This window comes from Balaenoptera ricei, chromosome 1 (assembly GCF_028023285.1).
Source record: "Balaenoptera ricei isolate mBalRic1 chromosome 1, mBalRic1.hap2, whole genome shotgun sequence".
In the NCBI taxonomy this organism is placed as follows: Eukaryota; Metazoa; Chordata; class Mammalia; order Artiodactyla; family Balaenopteridae; genus Balaenoptera; species Balaenoptera ricei.
Window position 1 is genome coordinate 188,213,823 of NC_082639.1, and position 19,830 is coordinate 188,233,652.

The 19,830-nt window shown below is 37.1% G+C and overlaps 1 protein-coding gene across 2 annotated transcripts in view; it reads left to right on the forward strand.

Moving 5' to 3' along the window:
• CFH (complement factor H) overlaps positions 1–18,282 on the forward strand; it is a 99,974-nt gene extending 81,692 nt beyond the window's left edge. For both annotated transcript variants that reach the window (XM_059942870.1, XM_059942874.1), the window contains 6 exons: positions 10,271–10,480; positions 11,204–11,377; positions 12,074–12,250; positions 13,307–13,480; positions 17,222–17,404; positions 17,866–18,282. In XM_059942870.1, coding sequence (XP_059798853.1) covers positions 10,271–10,480; positions 11,204–11,377; positions 12,074–12,250; positions 13,307–13,480; positions 17,222–17,404; positions 17,866–18,062 — 1,115 coding nt within the window. In that variant the 3' untranslated portion in view covers positions 18,063–18,282. The remainder of the gene's footprint in view (positions 1–10,270; positions 10,481–11,203; positions 11,378–12,073; positions 12,251–13,306; positions 13,481–17,221; positions 17,405–17,865) is intronic.
• Positions 18,283–19,830: the final 1,548 nt, after the last annotated feature.

Below are 19,830 nucleotides of genomic sequence, written 5' to 3' on the forward strand. Positions count from 1 at the left end.
CAATAGATGCAGAAAAAGCTCTTGACAAAATTTAATATCTATTTATGTTAAATCTCTCAGTGAAGTGGGTAGAGTGGAAACATACCTAAACATAATAAAGGCCATATATGACAAACGTCCAGCCAATGTCATACTCAACGGTGAAAAGCTGAAAGCATTTCCTCTAAACCAGGAACAAGACAAGGATGCCCACTCTCTCCACTTTTACTCAACATAGTATTGGAAGTCCTAGACACAGCAATCAGACAAGAAAAGAAATAAAAGGAATTCAAATTGGAAAGGAAGAAGTAAAACTATCACTATCTGTAGATAGCATGATACTATACATAGAAAAACACCACCAAAAACTATTAGAACTAATAAATGAATTCATTAATGTTGCAGGGTATAAAATTAATATACAGAAATATGTTGCATTTCTATGCCCGAACAACAAAGTTTTAGAGGGAGAAATCAAGAAAGCAATCCCATTTACAATTGCATCAAAAAGAATAAAATAGCTAGGAGTAAATCTAACCAAGGAGATAAAAGACTTGTACTCTGAAAACTATAAGAAATTGATGAAATAAATTGAAGGTGACAAAACAAATGGAAAGATATCATGTTCACGAATTGGAAGAATTTATATTGTTAAAATGACCATGCTACTGAAAACAATCTACAGATTCAATGCAATCCTTATTAAATTACCAATGGCATTTTTCACAGAATTAGAACAATTTTTTTTTTTATTTGTAAGGAAGCACAAAAGACCAGAAATAGCCAAAGCAATCTTGAGAAAGAAAAATGGAGCTGGAGGAATCAGGCTCCCTGACTTCAGACTATACTACAAAGCTAGAGTAATCAAAATAGAATGGCATTGGCACAAAAACAGACACATAGATCTATGGAACAGATTAGAGAGCCCAGTAATATACCCACATTTATATGGTCAATTAATCTATGACAAAGGAGGCAAGAGCATCATGGGGAAATGATTGCCTCTGTAAATGGTGTTGGGAAAACAGGAAAGTTACATGCAAAAGAATCAAGCTGGACTACTTTCTCACACAGTATACAAAAATAAAATGAAAATGAATTAAAGACTTAATTGTAACTCTTGAATCCATAAAACTTCTAGAAGAAAACAAAGGCAGTATGCTCTTTGACATCAGTTTTAGCAATATTTTGTTTTTTTGGTTTTTTTTGGATACGTCTCCTCAGGCAAGGGAAACAAAAGCAAAAATAAGCAAACGGGACTGCATAAAATAAGAAAGCTTTTCCACAGCAAAGAAAATGATCAATAAAATGAAAGAGGCAGCCTACTGAATGTGAGAAGATATTTGCAAAGGATATATCCATTAAAGGGTTAATATTCAAACTATACAAAGAATTAATGCAACCAACATCAGAAAAACAAATAACTCAACTAGAAAATGGGCAGAGGACCTGAATAGACATTTTTTCCAAAGAAGACATACAGATGGCCAACAGACACATGAGGAGAGGCTCAACATCATTAAAAAGTCAGGCAAATGCATGTCACAACCACAGTGAAACGTCCCTTCACACCTGTCTTAACGGCTGTCATCAAAAAGACAATATCAAGTGTTGGCGAGGATGTGGAGAAAAGGAAATCTTTGTGCACTGTTGGTGCGATTGTAGATTGGTGCAGCCACTATGGAAAAGAGTATGGAGTTTCCTTAAAAAACTAAAAATAGAACTGCCATATGATCTGGCAATTCCACTTCTGGGTATTTATTCAAAGGAACCAGAAACATTTGAAAAGATATATGCACTCCAATGTTCATTGCAGCATTACTTACAATAGCCAAGGTTTGGAATCAACCTAAGTGTCCATTGATAGAGGAGTGGATTAAGAAGATGTTTTATATATACACACAGAATGAACTATTACTGAGCCATAAAAATGACACATTTCCATTTGCAACACCATGGATGGATCTAGGGTGTATTATGGTTAAGTAAAATAAGTCAGATAGAAAAAGACAAATGCCACATGGTCTCACATATACGTAGACTCTAAAGAAGCCAGGGGGATGTGTATTCAGCATAAGGAATATGGTCAATGATATTATAATAACTTTGTATAGGGACAGATTGCTATTAGACATCCTGCTGGTCATTTCATAATATGTGTAAAAGTCAAATCATTATGTAGTAGACCTGAAACTAACACAATATTTTTTTAATTTATTTTTTTCACACCTTTATTGGAGTATAAATGCTTTACAATGTTGTGCTAGTTTCTACCATACAACAAAGTGAATCAGCCACATGTATACACGCATCCCCATATCCCCTCCCTCCCAAACCTTCCTGCCACCCTCCCTATCCCACCCCTCTAGGTTGTCACAAAACACCGAGCTGATCTCCCTGTGCTATGCAGCAGCTTCCCACTAGCTATCTATTTTACATTTGGTAGTGTATATATGTCAATGCTACTCTCTCACTTCATCTCAACCTCCCCCCACCCCCATGCTCTCAAGTCCATTCTCTACTTGTGCGTCCTTGTTCCTGCCCTGCCACTAGGTTCATCAGTACCACTTCTTTAAGTTCCATATATATACGTTAACATACGGTATTTGTTTTTCTCTTTCTGACTTACTTCACTCTGTATGACAGATTCTAAGGCCATCCACCTCACTACAAATAATTCAATTTCGTTCTTCTTACGGTTGAGTAATATTCCATTGTATATATGTGTCACATCTTCTTTATCCATTCATCTGTTGATGGATATTTAGGTTGGTTCCATGTCCTGGCTTTTGTAAATAGTGCTGCAATGAACATTGTGGTACACGTATCTCTTCGAATTATGGTTTTCTCAGGGTATATGCCCAGTAGTGGGTCATATGGTAGTTCCATTTTTAGTTTTTTAAGGAACTTCCATACTGTTTTCCATAGTGGCTGTATCAATTTACATTCCCACCAGCAGTGCAAGAGGATTCCCTTTTCTCCACACCCTCTCCAGCATTTATTGTTTTTTTTGTTTTGTTTTAAATTTATTTATTTTATTTATTTATTTCTGGCTGCATTGGGTCTTCGTTGCTGTGCACGGGCTTTCGCTAGTTGTGGCGAGCAGGGGCTACACTTCATTGCAGTGTGCAGGCTTCTCATTGCAGTGGCTTCTCTTGTTGTGAAACACGGGCTCTAGGCATGCGGGCTTCAGTAGTTGTGGCTCGTGGGCTCTAGAGTGCAGGCTCAGTAGTTGTGGCACATGGACTTAGTTGCTCCACGGCATGTGGGATCCTCCCGGACCAGGGATCAAACCTGTGTCCCCTGCATTGACAGGCAGATTCCTAACCACTGTGCTACCAGGGAAGCCCCTTATTGTTTCTAGATTTTTTGATGATGGCCATTCTGACCATCACCATGGTTTTGATTTGCATCTCTCCAACGATTAGTAATATTGAGTATCTTTTCATGTATTTGTTGACCATCTGCATGTCTTCTACAGAGAAATGTCTATTTAGGTCTTCCACCCATTTTTGGACTGGGTGGTTTGTCTTTGTGATACTGAGCTGCATGAGCTGCTTGTAAATTTTGGAGATCAATCCCTTGTCAGTTGCTTCGTTTGCAAATATCTTCTCCCATTCTGAGGGCTGTCTTCTTGTCTTGTTTATGGTTTCCTTTGCTGTGCAAAAGTTTCTAAGTTTCATTAGGTCCCATTTGTTTATTTTTGCTTTTATTTCCCTTACTCTAGGAGGTGGGTCAAAAAGGAGCTTGCTGTGATTTATGTCATAGAGTGCTCTGCCTATGTCTTCCTCTAAGAGTTTTATAGTGTCTGGCTTTACATTTAGGTCCTTAAAACATTTTGAGTTTATTTTTGTGTATGGTGTTAGGATGTGTTCTAATTTAATTCTTTTACATGCAGCTGTCCATTTTCCCCAGCACCACTTATTGAAGAGGCCTACTTTTCTCCATTGTTTATTCTTGTCTCCTTTGTCAAAGATAAGGTGACCATATGTGCATGGGTTTCTCTCTGGACTTTCTGTCCTGTTCCATTGATCTATATTTATGTTTTTGTGCCACTACCATACCATCTTGATTACTGTAGCTTTGTAGTATAGTCTGAAGTCAGAGAGCCTGATTCCTCCAGCTCAGTTTCTCTTTCCTAAGACTGCTTTGGCCACTCGGGGTCCTTTGTGTTTCCATACAAATTGTAAAATTTCTTTCTTTAGTTCTATGAAAAATGCCATTGGTAATTTGATAGGGATTGCACTGAACCTGCAGATTGCTTTGAGTAATATAGTCATTTTCACAATATGGATTCTTCCAATCCAGGAGCATGGTATATCTCTCCATCTGTTTATGTTATCTTTGATTTCTTTCATCAGTGTTTTATAGTTTTCTGAGTATGGGTCTTTTGCCTCCTTAGGTAGGTTTATTCCTAGACATATTATTCTTTTTGTTGCAATGGTAAATGGGATTGTTTCCTTAATTTCACTTTCTGATCTTTCGTTGTTAATGTATAGGAAGGTCAGAGATTTCTGTGCATTAACTTTGTATCCTGAAACCTTACCAAATTCATTGATTAGTTCTAGTAGTTTTCTGGTGGCATCTTTAGGATTTTCTATGTATAGTATCATGTCATCTGCAAACAGTGACTGTTTTACTTCTTCTTTTCCAATTTGTATTCCTTTCATTTCTTTTTCTTCTCTGATTGCCATGGCTAGGACTTCCAGTACTATGTTGAATAATAGTGGCGAGAGTAGACATCCTTGTCTTCTTCCTGATCTTAGAGGAAATGCTTTCAGTTTTTCACCATTGAGAGTGATGTTTGCTGTGGGTTTGTCATACATGGCCTTCACTATGTTGAGGTAGGTTCCCACTATGCCCACTCTCTGTAGAGTTTTTATCATAAATGGGTGTTGAATTTTGTCAAAGCTCTGTCTGCATCTATTGAGATGATCATATGGTTTTTATTCTTTAGTTTGTTAATATGGTGTATCACATTGATTGTTTTGCATATATTGAAGAATCCTTGCATCCCTGGGATAAATCCCAGTTGATCATGGTGTATGATCCTTTTTTTAGAAAAAAAAGTTTAGACTTTATTTTATTACCCAGATTCTTGTTTTTTTTTTTTAAGGGAATGGTATTTATTTATTTATTTATTTATTTATTTATTTATTTATTTATTTTATTATTTATGGCTGTGTTGGGTCTTCATTTCTGTGCGAGGGCTTTCTCTAGTTGCGGCGAGTGGGGGCCACTCTTCATCGCGGTGCGTGGGCCTCTCACTATCGCGGCATCTCTTGTTGCGGAGCACAGGCTCCAGACATGCAGGCTCAGTAGTTGTGGCTCACGGGCCTAGTTGCTCCGCAGCATGTGGGATCTTCCCAGACCAGGGCTCGAGCCCGTGTCCCCTGCATTGGCAGGCAGATTCTCAACCACTGCACCACCAGGGAAGCCCTGTATGATCCTTTTAATGTGTTGTTGGATTCTGTTTGCTAGTATTTTGTTGAGGATTTTTGAATCTATGTTCATCAGTGATATTGGTCTATAATTTTCTTTTTTTGTGATATCTTTGTCTGGTTTTGGTATCAGGGTGCTGGTGGCCTTGTAGAACGAGTTTGGGATTGTTCCTCCCTCTACAATTTTTTGGAAGAGTTTGAGAAGGATAGGTGTTAACTCTTCTCCAAATGTTTGATAGAATTTGCCTGTGAAACCATCTGGTCCTGGACTTTTGTTTGTTGGAAATTATCGATTATAGTTTCAATTTCATTACCTGTGATTGGTGTGTTTATATTTTCTAATTCTTTCTGGTTCAGTCTTGGAAGGTTTTACTTTTCCAAGAATTTGTCCATTTCTTCCAGGTTGTCCATTTTATTGGCATAGAGTTGCTTGTAGTAGTCTCTTAGGATACTTTGTATTTCTGCAGTGTCTGTTGTAACTTCTCCTTTTTCATTTCTAATTTTATTGATTTGAGTCCTCTCTCTTTTTTTTGTGATAAGTCTGGCTAACAGTTTATCAATTTTGTTTATCTTCTTAAAGAACCAGCTTTTAGTTTTATTCATCTTTGCTATTGTTTTCTTTGTTTCTATTTCATTTATTTCTGCTCTGATCTTTATGATTTCTTTCCTTCTACTAACTTTGGGTTTTCTTTGTTCTTTTTCTTGTTGCTTTAGGTGTAAGGTTAGATTGTTCATTTGAGTTTTTTCTTGTTTCTTGAGGTGAGCTTGAATTGCTATGATCTTCCCTCTTAGACCTGCTTTTGCTGAGTCCTGTAGGCTTTGGATCCTCATGTTTTTGTTGTCATTTGTTTCTAGGGATTTTGTGATTTCCTCTTTGATTTCTTCAGTGATCTCTTGATTATTTAGCAGTGCACTGTTTAGCCTCCATGTATTTGTGTTTTTTACTGTTTTTGTCCTGTAGTTGATTTCTTATCTCATAGCATTGTGGTCATAAATGATGCTTGATATGATTTCAATTTTCTTAAATTTTCCAAGGCTTGATTTGTGACCCAAGATGTGATCTATTCTGGAGAGTGTTCCATGTGCACTTGAGAAGAAAATGTATTCTTCTGCTTTTGGGTGGAATGTACTAAAAATATCAATTAAGTCTGCCTGGTCTATCGTGTCATTTAAAGCTTGTGTTTCGTTATTTATTTTCTGTCTGGATGATCTGTCCATTGGTGTAAGTGGGGTGTTATTTCCCCCACTATTATTGTGTTACTGTCGATTTCTCCTTTTATGGCTGTTAGCATTTGCCTTATGTATTGAGGTGCTCTTATGTTGGGTGCATAAATATTTATAATTGTTATGTTTTCTTCTTGGATTGATCCCTTGATCATTATGTAGTGTCCTTCCTTATCTCTTGTAACTGTCTTTATTTTAAAGTCTATTTTATCTGATATTAATATTGCTACTGCAGCTTTCTTTTGATTTCTATTTGCATGGAATATCTTTTTCCATCCCCTCACTTTCAGTCTGTATGTGCCTCTAGGTCTGAAGTGGGTTTCTTGTGGACAGCATATATACAGGTCTTGTTTCTGTATCCATTCAGCCAGTCTGTGTTTTTTGGTTGGAGCATTTAATCTATTTACATTCAAGGTGATTATTGATATGTATGTTCCTATTACCACTTTCTTAATTGATTTGGGTTTGTTTCTGTGGGTCTTTTTCTTCTCTTGTGTTTCCTGCTTAGAGAAGTTCCTTTAGCATTTGTTGTAAAGCTGGTTTGTGGTGCTGAATTCTCTTAGCGTTTGCTTGTTGGTAAAGCTTTTGATTTCTCCATTGAATCTGAGTGAGATCCTTGGCAGGTAATCTTGGTTGTAGGTTTTTCCCTTTCATCATTTTAAATACGTTCTGCCACTCCCTTCTGGCTTGCAGAGTTTCTGCTGAAAGATCAGCTGTTAACCTTATGGGGATTCCCTTGTATGTTATTTGTTGTTTTTCCCTTGCTGCTTTTAATATTTTTTCTTTGTATTTAATTTTTGATAGTTTGATTAATATGTGTCTCAGTGTGTTTCTCTTTGGGTTTATCCTGTATGGGATTCTCTGTGCTTCCTGGACTTGATTGACTATTCCCTTTTCTATGTTAGGGAAGTTTTTGACTATAGTCTCTTCAAATATTTTCTCGGACCCTTTCTTTTTCTCTTCTTCTTCTGGGACCCCTATAATTCCAATATTGGTGCATTTAATGTTGCCCCAGAGATCTCTGAGACTGTCTGCAATTCTTTTCATTCTTTTGTCTTTATTCTGCTCTGCTGCAGTTATTTCCACCATTTTATCTTCCAGGTCACTTATCTGTTCTTCTGCTTCAGTTATTCTGCTATTGCTTCCTTCTAGAGTATTTTTAATTTCAGTTATTGTGTTGTTCATCACTGTTTGTTTGCTCTTTAGTTCTTCTAGATCCTTGTTAAATGTTTCTTGTATTTTCTCCATTCTGTGCCCAAGATATTGGATCATCTTTACTATCATTACTCTGAATTCTTTTTCAGGTAGATTGCCTCTTTCGTCTTCATTTATTTGGTCTTGTAGGTTTTTACCTTTCTCCTTCATCTGTAACATAACTTTTTGTCGTTTCTTTTTTTGTTGTTGTTTTTTTTGATGGGTGGGGCTGTATTCCTGTCTTACTGGCTATTTGGCCTGAGGCATCCAGCACTGGAGTTTGCAGGCAGTTGGATAGAGCCAGGTCTTGGTGCCAAGATGAGGACCTCTGGGAGGCCTCATTCTGATTAATATTCCCTGGGGTCTGAGGTTCTCTGTTATTCAGAGTTTTGGACTCAGAGCTCCCACCACAGGAGCTCGGGCCCAACGTCTGGCCTGGGAACCAAGATCCTGCAAGCCACACGGCAAGGCAAAGAAAAAAAGGAAGAAGATGAAAGGAGCAGTACAATAACAAAGACTAAAAATCAGAATAAAATTAGAAAGATAAAAACTATATTAGGAAAAATCAAAATACAATTGAAACAACTGCAATAAAGTAAAACAAAACCACAACAGAAAGAAAAAGGGGGGGAGGGCGGGGAACAAGCCAAAAGGAGCAGAACAATAACAAAGTATAAAGAATAAAATAAAATTAGAAAAATAAAAGATTTATTGGAAAAAATAAAAATATAAATGAATCAACAACAAGGTAAAACAGAAGCCCAATCTACAAGAGGAAAAAAGAAAAAAGAAAAAAAAGAAAGGAAGAAAAAAAGAAAAAAGAAAAAGAAAAAACCTTGGCTATGGGGGGTAGGTGTTTAGGCAGAGATGGAACTTAGGCAGGGGTGGGGTTTAAGGTGGAGTGGGACCTAGGCAGGGAGGCTGATGTTTGAGCGTGGGGTGGAGCATAGGCCCAGGACCCATGCAGCCAGAAAAGGCCTTGGGGGTGGGGCCTAGGCAGGGCATCATTCAAGTGGAAGCAGAGAGACAGCAAGTCTAAAGGACTGCCTATGGAGTGTGGAGTTCCAGAGTTTGGAGGTAAGGCCCTGGGTGAGTGTGTGTGGGTTGGATTTAGGCCCAGCGTGGTTGGAGGGGGGTCTCAGAGGGGGTCTCCAATTATAGAGGTAGGGCCCTGGATGGGGTGAAGGGGGGGGGCTTGGGCTCTGAGCCGCAGGAGGGAGGCTCCGAAGGCAGTGGATTAGGCCCGGGAGCCCAACAGGCTCCTCAGTGCCTAAGTGGACAGGGAAAGTGCTGGCCCCGTTCCCTTCCATTCCTCTGTGTCCCCCCACGTCTCCCCCAGAGTCTCCCCCATTCCTGCTGGACCCCTGACTGTTGGTGGGTCTTGCTGGGTGTAGGAACTCCTCCCCTCCCCAAGCCGCCCCTCAGGGGTGCCAGTCCCAGAGGTCCAGCCTTTACTTTTGCTCCCCCTTCCCACCCTCCCACTCTCTCAGGACCTGCACAGCTGGAGGGGGCCTAGGTGGGCAGAGGATCAGGCCCGGGATCTCAGTAGCCTCCTGGGGGCCCAAGAGGGCAGGGGAAACCTGGCCATGCTCCCTTTTGATCCTCTGCCCTCCCAATGGTTCCCCAATTTCCCCCTTTGGGCAAGGGATCCCTTCCCCTCCCCCAGCCACCCCTCAGGGGCGCCAGTCCCATCCCACCTCCACTTCTCCTCCCCCCTCACTCCCCCCATGACCCACGTCCTACCTGGTTGCTGGGGGTTCCTCCCGTCCCCTTAGGTGTCCGTGGTCCCCCACTGGTGCCTGGTAGGTGCCCTAGTTGTGAGGAGACGTGAATTCCGTGTCCTCCTGGTCCACCATCTTGACTCCTCTCCCTAACATACTATTATACATCAAATATATTTCAATAAAGATAAATTTTTAGGGCTTTCCTGGTGGCGCAGTGGTTGGGAGTCTGCCTGCCAATGCAGGGGACACGGGTTCAAGCCCTGGTCTGGGAGGATCCCACGTGCCGCGGAGCGGCTGGGCCCGTGAGCCACAATTGCTGAGCCTGCGCGTCTGGAGCCTGTGCTCCGCAACAAGAGAGGCCGCGATGGTGAGAGGCCCGCACACTGCGATGAAGAGTGGTCCCCACTTGCCACAACTGGAGAAAGCCCTCGCACAGAAACGAAGACCCAACACAGCCATAAATAAATAAATAAATATTAAAAAAATAAAAAAAATAAAAAAAATAAAGATAAATTTTTAAAAAGGATGAAGGGGCATACTGAACAAGTGGATAGTAGCATAGTGTTTATGGAGACAAATACCTTGCAAGTTTCAAATATTTTTCAGCTTTAAAATTCCTTAACTTGTTCAAATTATTCTTATTTTAATGTATTTTTAATTTAAACATTATACTTATACTTTACCCTTTGATCTCTGTTTTTCATGTAGAAAAAGTTCCATGTTCTCAACCACCTCAAGTAGACCATGGAACGATTAAATCATCTAGCTCTGCAGAAGAAAGGAGAGAAACATTTGCACCCAAGCTTTATGCGCATGGCACCAAGTTAAGTTATACCTGTGAAGATGGTTTCAGGATATCCGAAGAAAATGTGATAACATGCCACATGGGAAAGTGGAGTTCTCCACCTCATTGTGTAGGTGAGGACAGTATGCAAACCAAAATTCTATTTTCAGTACCATTCTTTACTAATCAATTATCATCAAAGTCATGGAACAGAATCCTTTAGATTCCTAAATATATCAATTATTTATATATTTATGGGTCATTTATGTATTAATATATAATTTATATTTTTATACATTTAATCAATTTTTGTATATTCATTTTCTGTTAATTTCATCAGTTCAGTATAGAATCACTTTTAAATCTGGCACTTTCTTTTGTATTAACACTGTATGTGTAAAAAAAGTAAACCTACCTATTCATATAGTTAAACCTATTTATATTCCTACTTATTCATATAAGTTTCAGTGTATGCGTTACCACCAAGTTTTTTCAAAAAAACTTATGTTCTTCCTACAATGTCCCTTTTGATGTCTTACAATATATAGTACTTTTCTTAAGATGATGAAGTCTCAGTGTGTTTTCTTTTATTAATCATAATTGCTTAGAGATGCACTGATGGTCTCTTTCATAAATATATTGATATTTTTACTTTCAAGTTCTTGTTCAAGTGGATAGCTGGAAACACACCAGAATGGTGATTTTTGGGTGCCTTTGTGCACTTCTCTGCAATGTGATGGAAGTTCCTGTATAATCATTTATTATTTTCAAGTAAAACTACCAAATATGGCAAGCAGTACATCAAATTAAATTTCAGAGTTAGTGAAACATGAAATCGTTTTTTCATTTATTCCTAGGACTTCCTTGTGGATTTCCACCTTTGATTCAGAATGGTGTTGTATCTAATGAGAAAGACAGTTACCAACATGGAGAAGAAGTTATATACAACTGTGATGAAGGTTTTGGGATCGATGGACCTGCATCTATAAGATGTTTAGGAGGAAAATGGTCCCTTCCACCAGAATGCATAAGTATAGTATATTTCATTTTATTCTAAGGCTGATAAATATCTTTAATTCAGGACATAAATGGCACAAGTATGAAACTAAGCTGTAATTCTAGAACTAAACAAGGTGTCTTTGGAAAGTTCTGGATTCTGGTAGAGAATTAATAACCCTAGTAATAATAAAAGTTTGATTCATGAACTAAATTATCTCACTATCACATCATCTTGTGTACACTTTGGACATCCTCTGATACACATTCTCAGACTTCTGGTCTCTGTTCCTATAGCTGGCCCCTGCTCATCAGTCTTATCAGCACTCAATTTACTGTTAATTTATCAATTATTTCTTTATAATATACAATTTTCTAAGATATTTGACATAATTCAAGGGAACAGATTTTGATAGAAGCAAAAAAAAGAAACATCCATAATGTAGGTGACCTGTGATGGGGAAAAATAATTTAAATGTGAGAAGTATGGTCTCAAGCATCAAAGGCATCCCTGTCTCTTTGAATATCACCATTCCCATGTTATAGTTTTGATGAATATAGACACATTCAATGTAACTAAGTCAAGACTTCTAACATTTGTTTTAAGTTGTAAGAGAAATATTGTACAGTATTCATTAGTTTGATATGTACATATCTATTTTTCTAGAATATAATTATTGGCCACTATTATTTTTAAAGATGTACTAAACAAATACTTTTTTTTTTTTCAGACACAGATTGTTTTAACGTACCCAGCTTTAATGATGCTGTACTGATAGACCGGAAGAAGAAATCATATAGGTCAGGAGAACAGGTGGCTTTTAAATGTCTACAATATTATCAGTTGGATGGAGCCAATACTGTACAGTGTATTAAGAGCAAATGGATAGGAAGGCCAGCATGCAGAGGTACTTTGGTAAAATTTAAAACTTTATTTATTAAAGTATCTTAAGTAACATAATACAGAAAAGTGCCTCTACCATCATAAAATGGACACAGATTATTTTCAGGCCAAGTCAAAGAAGGTTTATGCCTGAACATAAAAAGGGATGGAATTGTGTACTCAAGTGCTCAGTCTTGTAGCCCAATAATTCTCAAAGCACAGCCCCTGACACAGCAGTCTTAGCATATTCTGGAAGATTATTAGACATGCAAGCACAGATTCACAGGCTCACTCATACCTGTTGTATCAAAAACTCTGGGGATGGAACCCTGAAACTGTTTTAAAGATTCCCAAGGGATTCTATGCACATTTCAGTTTAGGAACCATAGCTACAGCATATTGTACTTTACATCCACCTGAATCTCACTGATGAATTACACATTACTCATTGTTGTATACGGAAGCATTTGCAAAAATATATTATTAAAGAGCATTTTAATAAATACATACATTTATTTTTCTGTTATTTTTCCAGATCTTTGTTTGGATCTTTTAATTAATCATCTTCTTCTTTCAACTACGGTATTCTTCAAAATGTGCTAACTCTTGATCAAGTCTTTAAAGAAGTACCTAATGTGTTTATTTTCCTAAGGGCCTAAAGTTACAGTTCATAAACAGGATGACTATAAACCGAATCCTGATGTCAAATGATCTTTTATTATGATTTTCTTATGGTTTATAAATTCATTTTGAATTTATATAATTTATAACACTTATTTTACTAAACTCAGAAAGAGATGTCCAGAAAAGCTTTCATTTTCACTGGCCTAAAAAATGTGTATCAACCGTCTCGTGAAGGATGGGGGAGAGATTTAAGATACAGAAGCTTAATTTGTACTAAAAAATATTGCTTTATCTCCTTATCCTCAAACTTACATGTAAATTTATTAAAATTAGCAGTCTTTCATGACAGATTAACTCTTGATTTTAAATGACCATGGAATATATGTGACACCCCCCTTGTTAGCTTGCTGTTCATAATGATCATTATATTAGAGATACTTTTTTTCTTTCTATCTAGATGTTTCCTGTGTGAATCCACCCAAAGTGGAAAATGCTATTATACAAAAAGAGAGGTCTAGATATCAAAATGGTGAGAGAGTACATTACGAATGCATCAGGCCTTATGACCTTTTTGGGGCGGTAGATGTGATATGTTTAAATGGAACTTGGACAAAACCACCTCAATGCAAAGGTAGAGTATCTTACACCACCACCCCCTCAATTTTAGAGAATATATTAGGGACAAAATATGTTGATATAAATGTATAATGAAGTAGTTCTTATGGAATTTTTTTTGTTGCAAATAAAAATGAAGGTGCTTAAAATCCAGGTCTTTTGCGGACTGAATAAGCAATCTGACATATTTATTGTATGAAAGAGTTGACCAGATTTGAACAGTTGGAATCTTGGAACATTTCTTATCTTAAATATTAAGACATTCAGTTACTTCCTGGTGAATAAATGTGTTGACGACACCATAAGTACATTTGACAGCCCAAGAAATTCCACTTTGAGACATGGAATACAGGCAGCCAGGGCCTGATCACAGAATGTGACTTAAATTTAGGCATCTTCAGCATATTCATGATATTTAAAGGTATGTTACTAGCTGAACTCATTCAGGGAATTAGTGTACATATAAAAAAAAAAAGTCTGAGAACTTGGTCCTGGGACACTTCAGTGTTTAGAGTTCAGGAAGTAAGGGAATCCAAACCAAGAAATATATTAGCCACTTATAGTTTTTCAAGTTAACTTTTTCCTGGTATGTATTTTTTGCAGTCTTCCACTTGAACATGTTTTCATGTTTGGAGTGATTTTCTTGTAGACAGCATATAGATTAATCTCGTTTATGTGTCCACCCTGCCATTTTCAGTCTTTTCACTGATATATTAAGGCTATTTACATTGAAAATATCTATTAACATAACAGAGTCAATGTCAGCAATTTTATTATTTGTTTTGTGTGTGTTTCCTCAGTTTCTCATCCCCATTTCCTTTTCTTGTCTTCCCTGTGGATTTTTGAACATTATAAATAACTTAATTTTTATACATCTGCATTGCTTTGGAGCATATGTCTTGGCATGTTTTTATTAGTGGTTGCTCCAAATATTAAGATACACATAAGCAGCTTATCACTCCCTACTTGGATTGACATTTTACCACTTCAGGTGAAATGTGGAAACCTTACTTCCATTTAGATTCTTTTTATCTCCCCATATTTTAACATAAATGTCTTTAGTATTCTCTCTATATACATTGAGCAACATATCAAATGACATAATTTTACACATAATTTAACAAAATCATTAGGGAAAAGATATCCTTATTATATTTACCCTTACTTTTAAAAATCAATTCCATTGTTTTTTCTTCCTTCCTAAAGTCTCAATCCCTTTTCTAGTTTCCTTTATATTTGAAAAATTGCTTTAGCAATTCTTTAGGTATAGGTCTGCTAGAGACAAATTCTCTCAGTTTTCCTTTGTCTGGGAATGTCTTTCTTTCTCCCTTTAATCCTAAAATATACTTCACTCGATATAGAATTTCGGGTTGACAATTCTTTTCTTCCAGCACTGAAAAAATGATGTCACTTCTTTCTGGATCTATGGTCATGGATGAAAATCCTACCAGTTTTTTTAATCCTTTTTCCATATAAGTATTGCATAATATCTATCTAGCTCTTTTGAGATTTTTTTCTTTTTCTTTAATTTCCAGCAATTTGATTTTGATGTATCTTGACATTAATTTCTTTGGTTTTATCCTGTTTGGAATTCACTCAGCTGTTTTATTATGTAGATGTGTGCCTTATGCCCTATTTCAGAAATTTTCAACCATTATTTTTACATTTTTTTTTCATCTCATCCCCTTTCTTTTCATTTTCTGGGTCTCCAATCTTTTGCTATTTTCCCATGGGTTCCTGAAGCTCTGTCCATTTTCTTTTCAGTCTATTTTCTTTTTTTTTTTTTTTAATTTTTTTAACATCTTTATTGGAGTGTAATTGTCTTACAATGGTGTGTTAGTTTCTGCTTTATAACAAAGTGAATCAGTTATACATATACATATGTCTCCGTATCTCTTCCCTCTTGCATCTCCCTCCCTCCCACCCTCCCTATCCCACCTCTCTAGGTGGTCACAAAACACCGAGCTGATCTCTCTGTGCTATGCAGCTGCTTCCCACTAGTTATCTATTTTACATTTGGTAGTGTATATATGTCAATGCTACTCTCTCACTTTGTCACAGCTTCCCCTTCCCCCTCCCCGTATCCTCAAGTTCATTTTCTAGTAAGTCTGCATCTTTATTCGCATCTTGCCCGTAGGTTCTTCATGACCTTTTCTTTTTTTTTTTAGATTCCATATATATGTGTTAGCATACGGTATTTGTTTTTCTCTTTCTGAGTTACTTCACTCTGTATGACAGTCTCTAGGTCCATCCACCTCATTACAAATAACTCAGTTTCATTCCTTTTTATGGCTGAGTAATATTCCATTGTATATATGTGCCACATCTTCTTTATCCATTCATCTGTTGATGGACACTTTGGTTGCTTCCATGTCCTGGCTATTGTAAATAGAGCTGCAATGAACATTTTGGTACATGACTCTTTTCAAAGTTAGCCTATAGTCAAGTATATTTATCCTTCTGCCATCTGCAATGTATTATTGAGCCTATCCAGTGTGTTTTTTAAAAAAATTATATTACTCTATTTTCCAGTTCTATCAATTTGACTGGATTATTAAAAACCATTGTCCAATAATTTCAATATGTATGTCATCTCAGTGTTGTCTTCTTTTTGATTATTTTTTCTCTTTTGAGGTTTTCCTCATCCTTGGTATGATGAGTGATGATCAACTGTATTCTGGACATTTTGGGTATTATGTTTTGAGATTAAGGATTTTATTGAAATCTTTTATTTATCAGACCTCCCTTACTGCCATGCAGGGTGCAAGTCCAGGGGTCCCACCTGGCCTCCACTGACTCCTGGAGAAAGGGGAGAGGTGTCTTGTTCCCTCACCATGTGGGTGGAAGTCTGGACTCCTCACTTGGCCCCTGCTGATCAAGGCGGGGAAGGGTTGGTCTTAGGTTCTATGGTGTATTTCTCGAGAAAGTCAGGATTGTAAAAACTGTTTCTGTCTTACTATGCTGATCCTTTCCTGGGACTTTGCTTAAAGAGACCAAGTGCTTCTTGGGACTGTTTTGTTTTTTTTTCTTTCTGAACTTGCTATCATTTCTGGGTTGCAGGCTCAGTGGTCCATCCAGGATACAAAGAAGGGAAAAGGAAAACCCAAACAAGTCTCTGGAGTGTAATTCCTTGAATCCCAATGTCTCTAACCAGATTAATATCTTCTCTACATCTTTCACAGTCTCCTGAGTTGGTTTATTATAATATGTTCAGGATTTTTAGTTAGCAGAAAGAATACAGAGCAGATGCAATAAGCAGAAATATTTCTACCTCATCTTGTTCAGAAAAGGAAGACAGCATTCCCTCTCCCACTATTGAAATCTGTAATTCTTTGACTTTTAGAAAAGCAGCTGATGGGGCTAATGTTTGTTTTGTAATAAAAATGAAAATCAATAAATATGACTAGAGATTCAATAGACACTGCTGTAAGTTGTATACAAGGATAATTTTTTTTATCTTAGCTATCCATCTGTCCATCATATATTCACTAAGAAAACATGTTTAATACCAGAACACTGCAAAGCAGACATATTTGTTAATGTATTATGTGTACTTTCATGTGGGGTAAAACTAGGGACTTAAAAATGTGCCTTTTCATTTAAGTGATTAAAATTTCTTCAATAAATCATTTCTGTCATCAGAAATCACAAGCCTGGTTATTACATATTAGGCTACATTTTTATCTTTTTATTTTAAACCGTGGGATTTCTTTTTCTTTTTTTTCTCTTTAAATAAATCAAACAACATATTTTTTAGACTCTCAAGGAAAATGTGGGCCTCCCCCACCAATAGACAACGGAGACATTACCTCATTCCCGGCACCAGTATATCCTCCAGGATCGACAGTTGAGTACCAATGCCAGTCCTACTATGAACTTCAGGGAAACAGACAGATAGTATGTCAGAATGGAGAGTGGTCAGAACCACCAAAGTGCTTAGGTAAATATTTCAATCTTCTTGTGGATCCTGGGAAAATCAGTGTACTGAGTATGATGTTTAGCTGTTTATAATAGAATTTTCATGGATTAACTACCAACCATTCTGTGGCATGCCTGACTACCAGAAAATAATATGTGTGGAAATAAAGTTTGAAAATTTCCTGTTCAAGCAACAATAGCAACAAAAGATTCCTTAATGAAAGCTCTTCATATGATAACTGACATTATGAATCTTTGATTATAACATTTAATTATTACACTAAAAATAGTACCTCATTCTTACAACATTAACTGTTTAAAATGATGGAAACTACATACTGGATTTTCAATGAGTTGGTTTGTAAAAGGTTTTGAGAAGGAATTTTTGGACCAGAGCAGGAGATTCTACTTGAAAGCCTGAAATTCTGTGGAAAATATTTGTATACCACTTAACGGTTTATGTTTATTTTTTTTTAACTTCAGATGCATGTGTAATTTCAGAAGAAATTATGAAAAAACATAACATCCAGTTAAAATGGAGACGTGATAAAAAACTTTATTCTAAAACAGATGACACTGTTGAATTTACGTGTAAACGTGGATATAATCGAAAGACACCAAATCATACATTTCGAACAACCTGTCGTGAAGGAAAACTGGCATATCCTACTTGTGGATGAAACAGTGGTTATAGTGTGTTGTAAAACTGAAATATGTACATGTATTCAGAATTTTTCATTATTATGCCAATTCTCAGTTTCTTTTTATCAAGTATTGTTTAACTCATCTTTATTCATAAATCAGCTTCATGTTAAACATTATAGGGATGGTGTAATTATAATCTTGGAGACCAACTAATTACTTCTTAAAAGCACCTCATTAAAATTTGGCAAGCCAAAATGCTACGTGTCCTGTTGATAAAACATCTACGGCAAGAAATTAGATGCAATCACTTCAGTACCTCCTTTCATCCATCAGTTTCCTAACTTTCTAAAGATTTCTCCATAACTTCTGAGGTTTCCTAAGATTCTGTTTCAGAAGAAATGGGAAGAAATGCTTGTCTCCATTTTCAAAATAACATCACTTCACAAACATGTAAAACGCAAACTATGTAATACCTATATTAGTAACTACATGTAAGTAGTTATTTCTTACTTTTGCTCTTCCGTCAATAGATAAATATACCAAAAAGTAATGAAATACATGATCTTTTACAAGACGCCTATCTAGCACACATAATAATTCACATAAAGAGGAATTAGAGGACTTCCCTGGTGGAGCAATGGTTAAGAATCCGCCAGCCAATGCAGGGGACATGGATTCGAGCCCTGGTCCGGGAAGATCCCACATGCCGCAGAGCAACTAAGCCCGTGCACCACAACTACTGAGCCTGCGCTCTAGGGTCCACAAGTCACAACTACTGAGCCCACGTGCCACAACTACTGAAGCCTGCGCGCGTAGAGCCCGTGCTCCGCAACAAGAAAAGCCACCACAATGAGAAGCCCGTGCACCGCAAGGAAGAGCAGCCCCCGATCGCCGCAACTAGAGAAAGCCCGCGCACAGCAATGAAGACCCAACACAGCCAAAAATAATAAATAAATAAATAAATTTATTTAAAAATACTATACTAAAATCAATAAAAATAATAATATATTAAAAAAAGATGAATTAGAATCAAATTGGTTGCATAACTATCATAACATGACATATAATTGATTTTTAAAATCCAGCATCAAGTATAAACACACATACACATATAAACACAATATGCCTTGAACACTGAATACATTTTTTTTTAAACATCTTTATTGAAGTATAATTGCTTTACAATGGTGTGTTAGTTTCTGCTTTATAACAAAGTGAATCAGTTATACATATACATATGTTCCCATATCTCTTCCCTCTTGCGTCTCCCTCCCTCCCACCCTCCCCATCCCACCCCTCTAGGTGGTCACAAAGCAGCGAGCTGATCTCCCTGTGCTATGCGGCTGCTTCCCACTAGCTATCTATTTTACGTTTGGGAGTGTATATATGTCCATGACCCTCTCTCACCCTGTCACATCTCACCCCTCCCCCTCCCCATATCCTCAAGTCCATTCTCTAGTAGGTCTGTGTCTTTATTCCTGTCTTGCCACTAGGTTCTTCATGGCCTTTTTTTTTTTTCCTTAGATTCCATATATATGTGTTAGCATACTGTATTTGTTTTTCTCTTTCTGACTTACTTCACTCTGTATGACAGACTCTAACTCCATCCACCTCATTACAAATACCTCCATTTCGTTTCTTTTTATGGCTGAGTAATATTCCATTGTATATATGTGCCACATCTTCTTTATCCATTCATCTGATGATGGACACGTAGGTTGCTTCCATGTCCTGGCTATTGTAAATAGAGCTGCAATGAACATTTTGGTACATGATTCTTTTTGAACTATGGTTTTCTCAGGG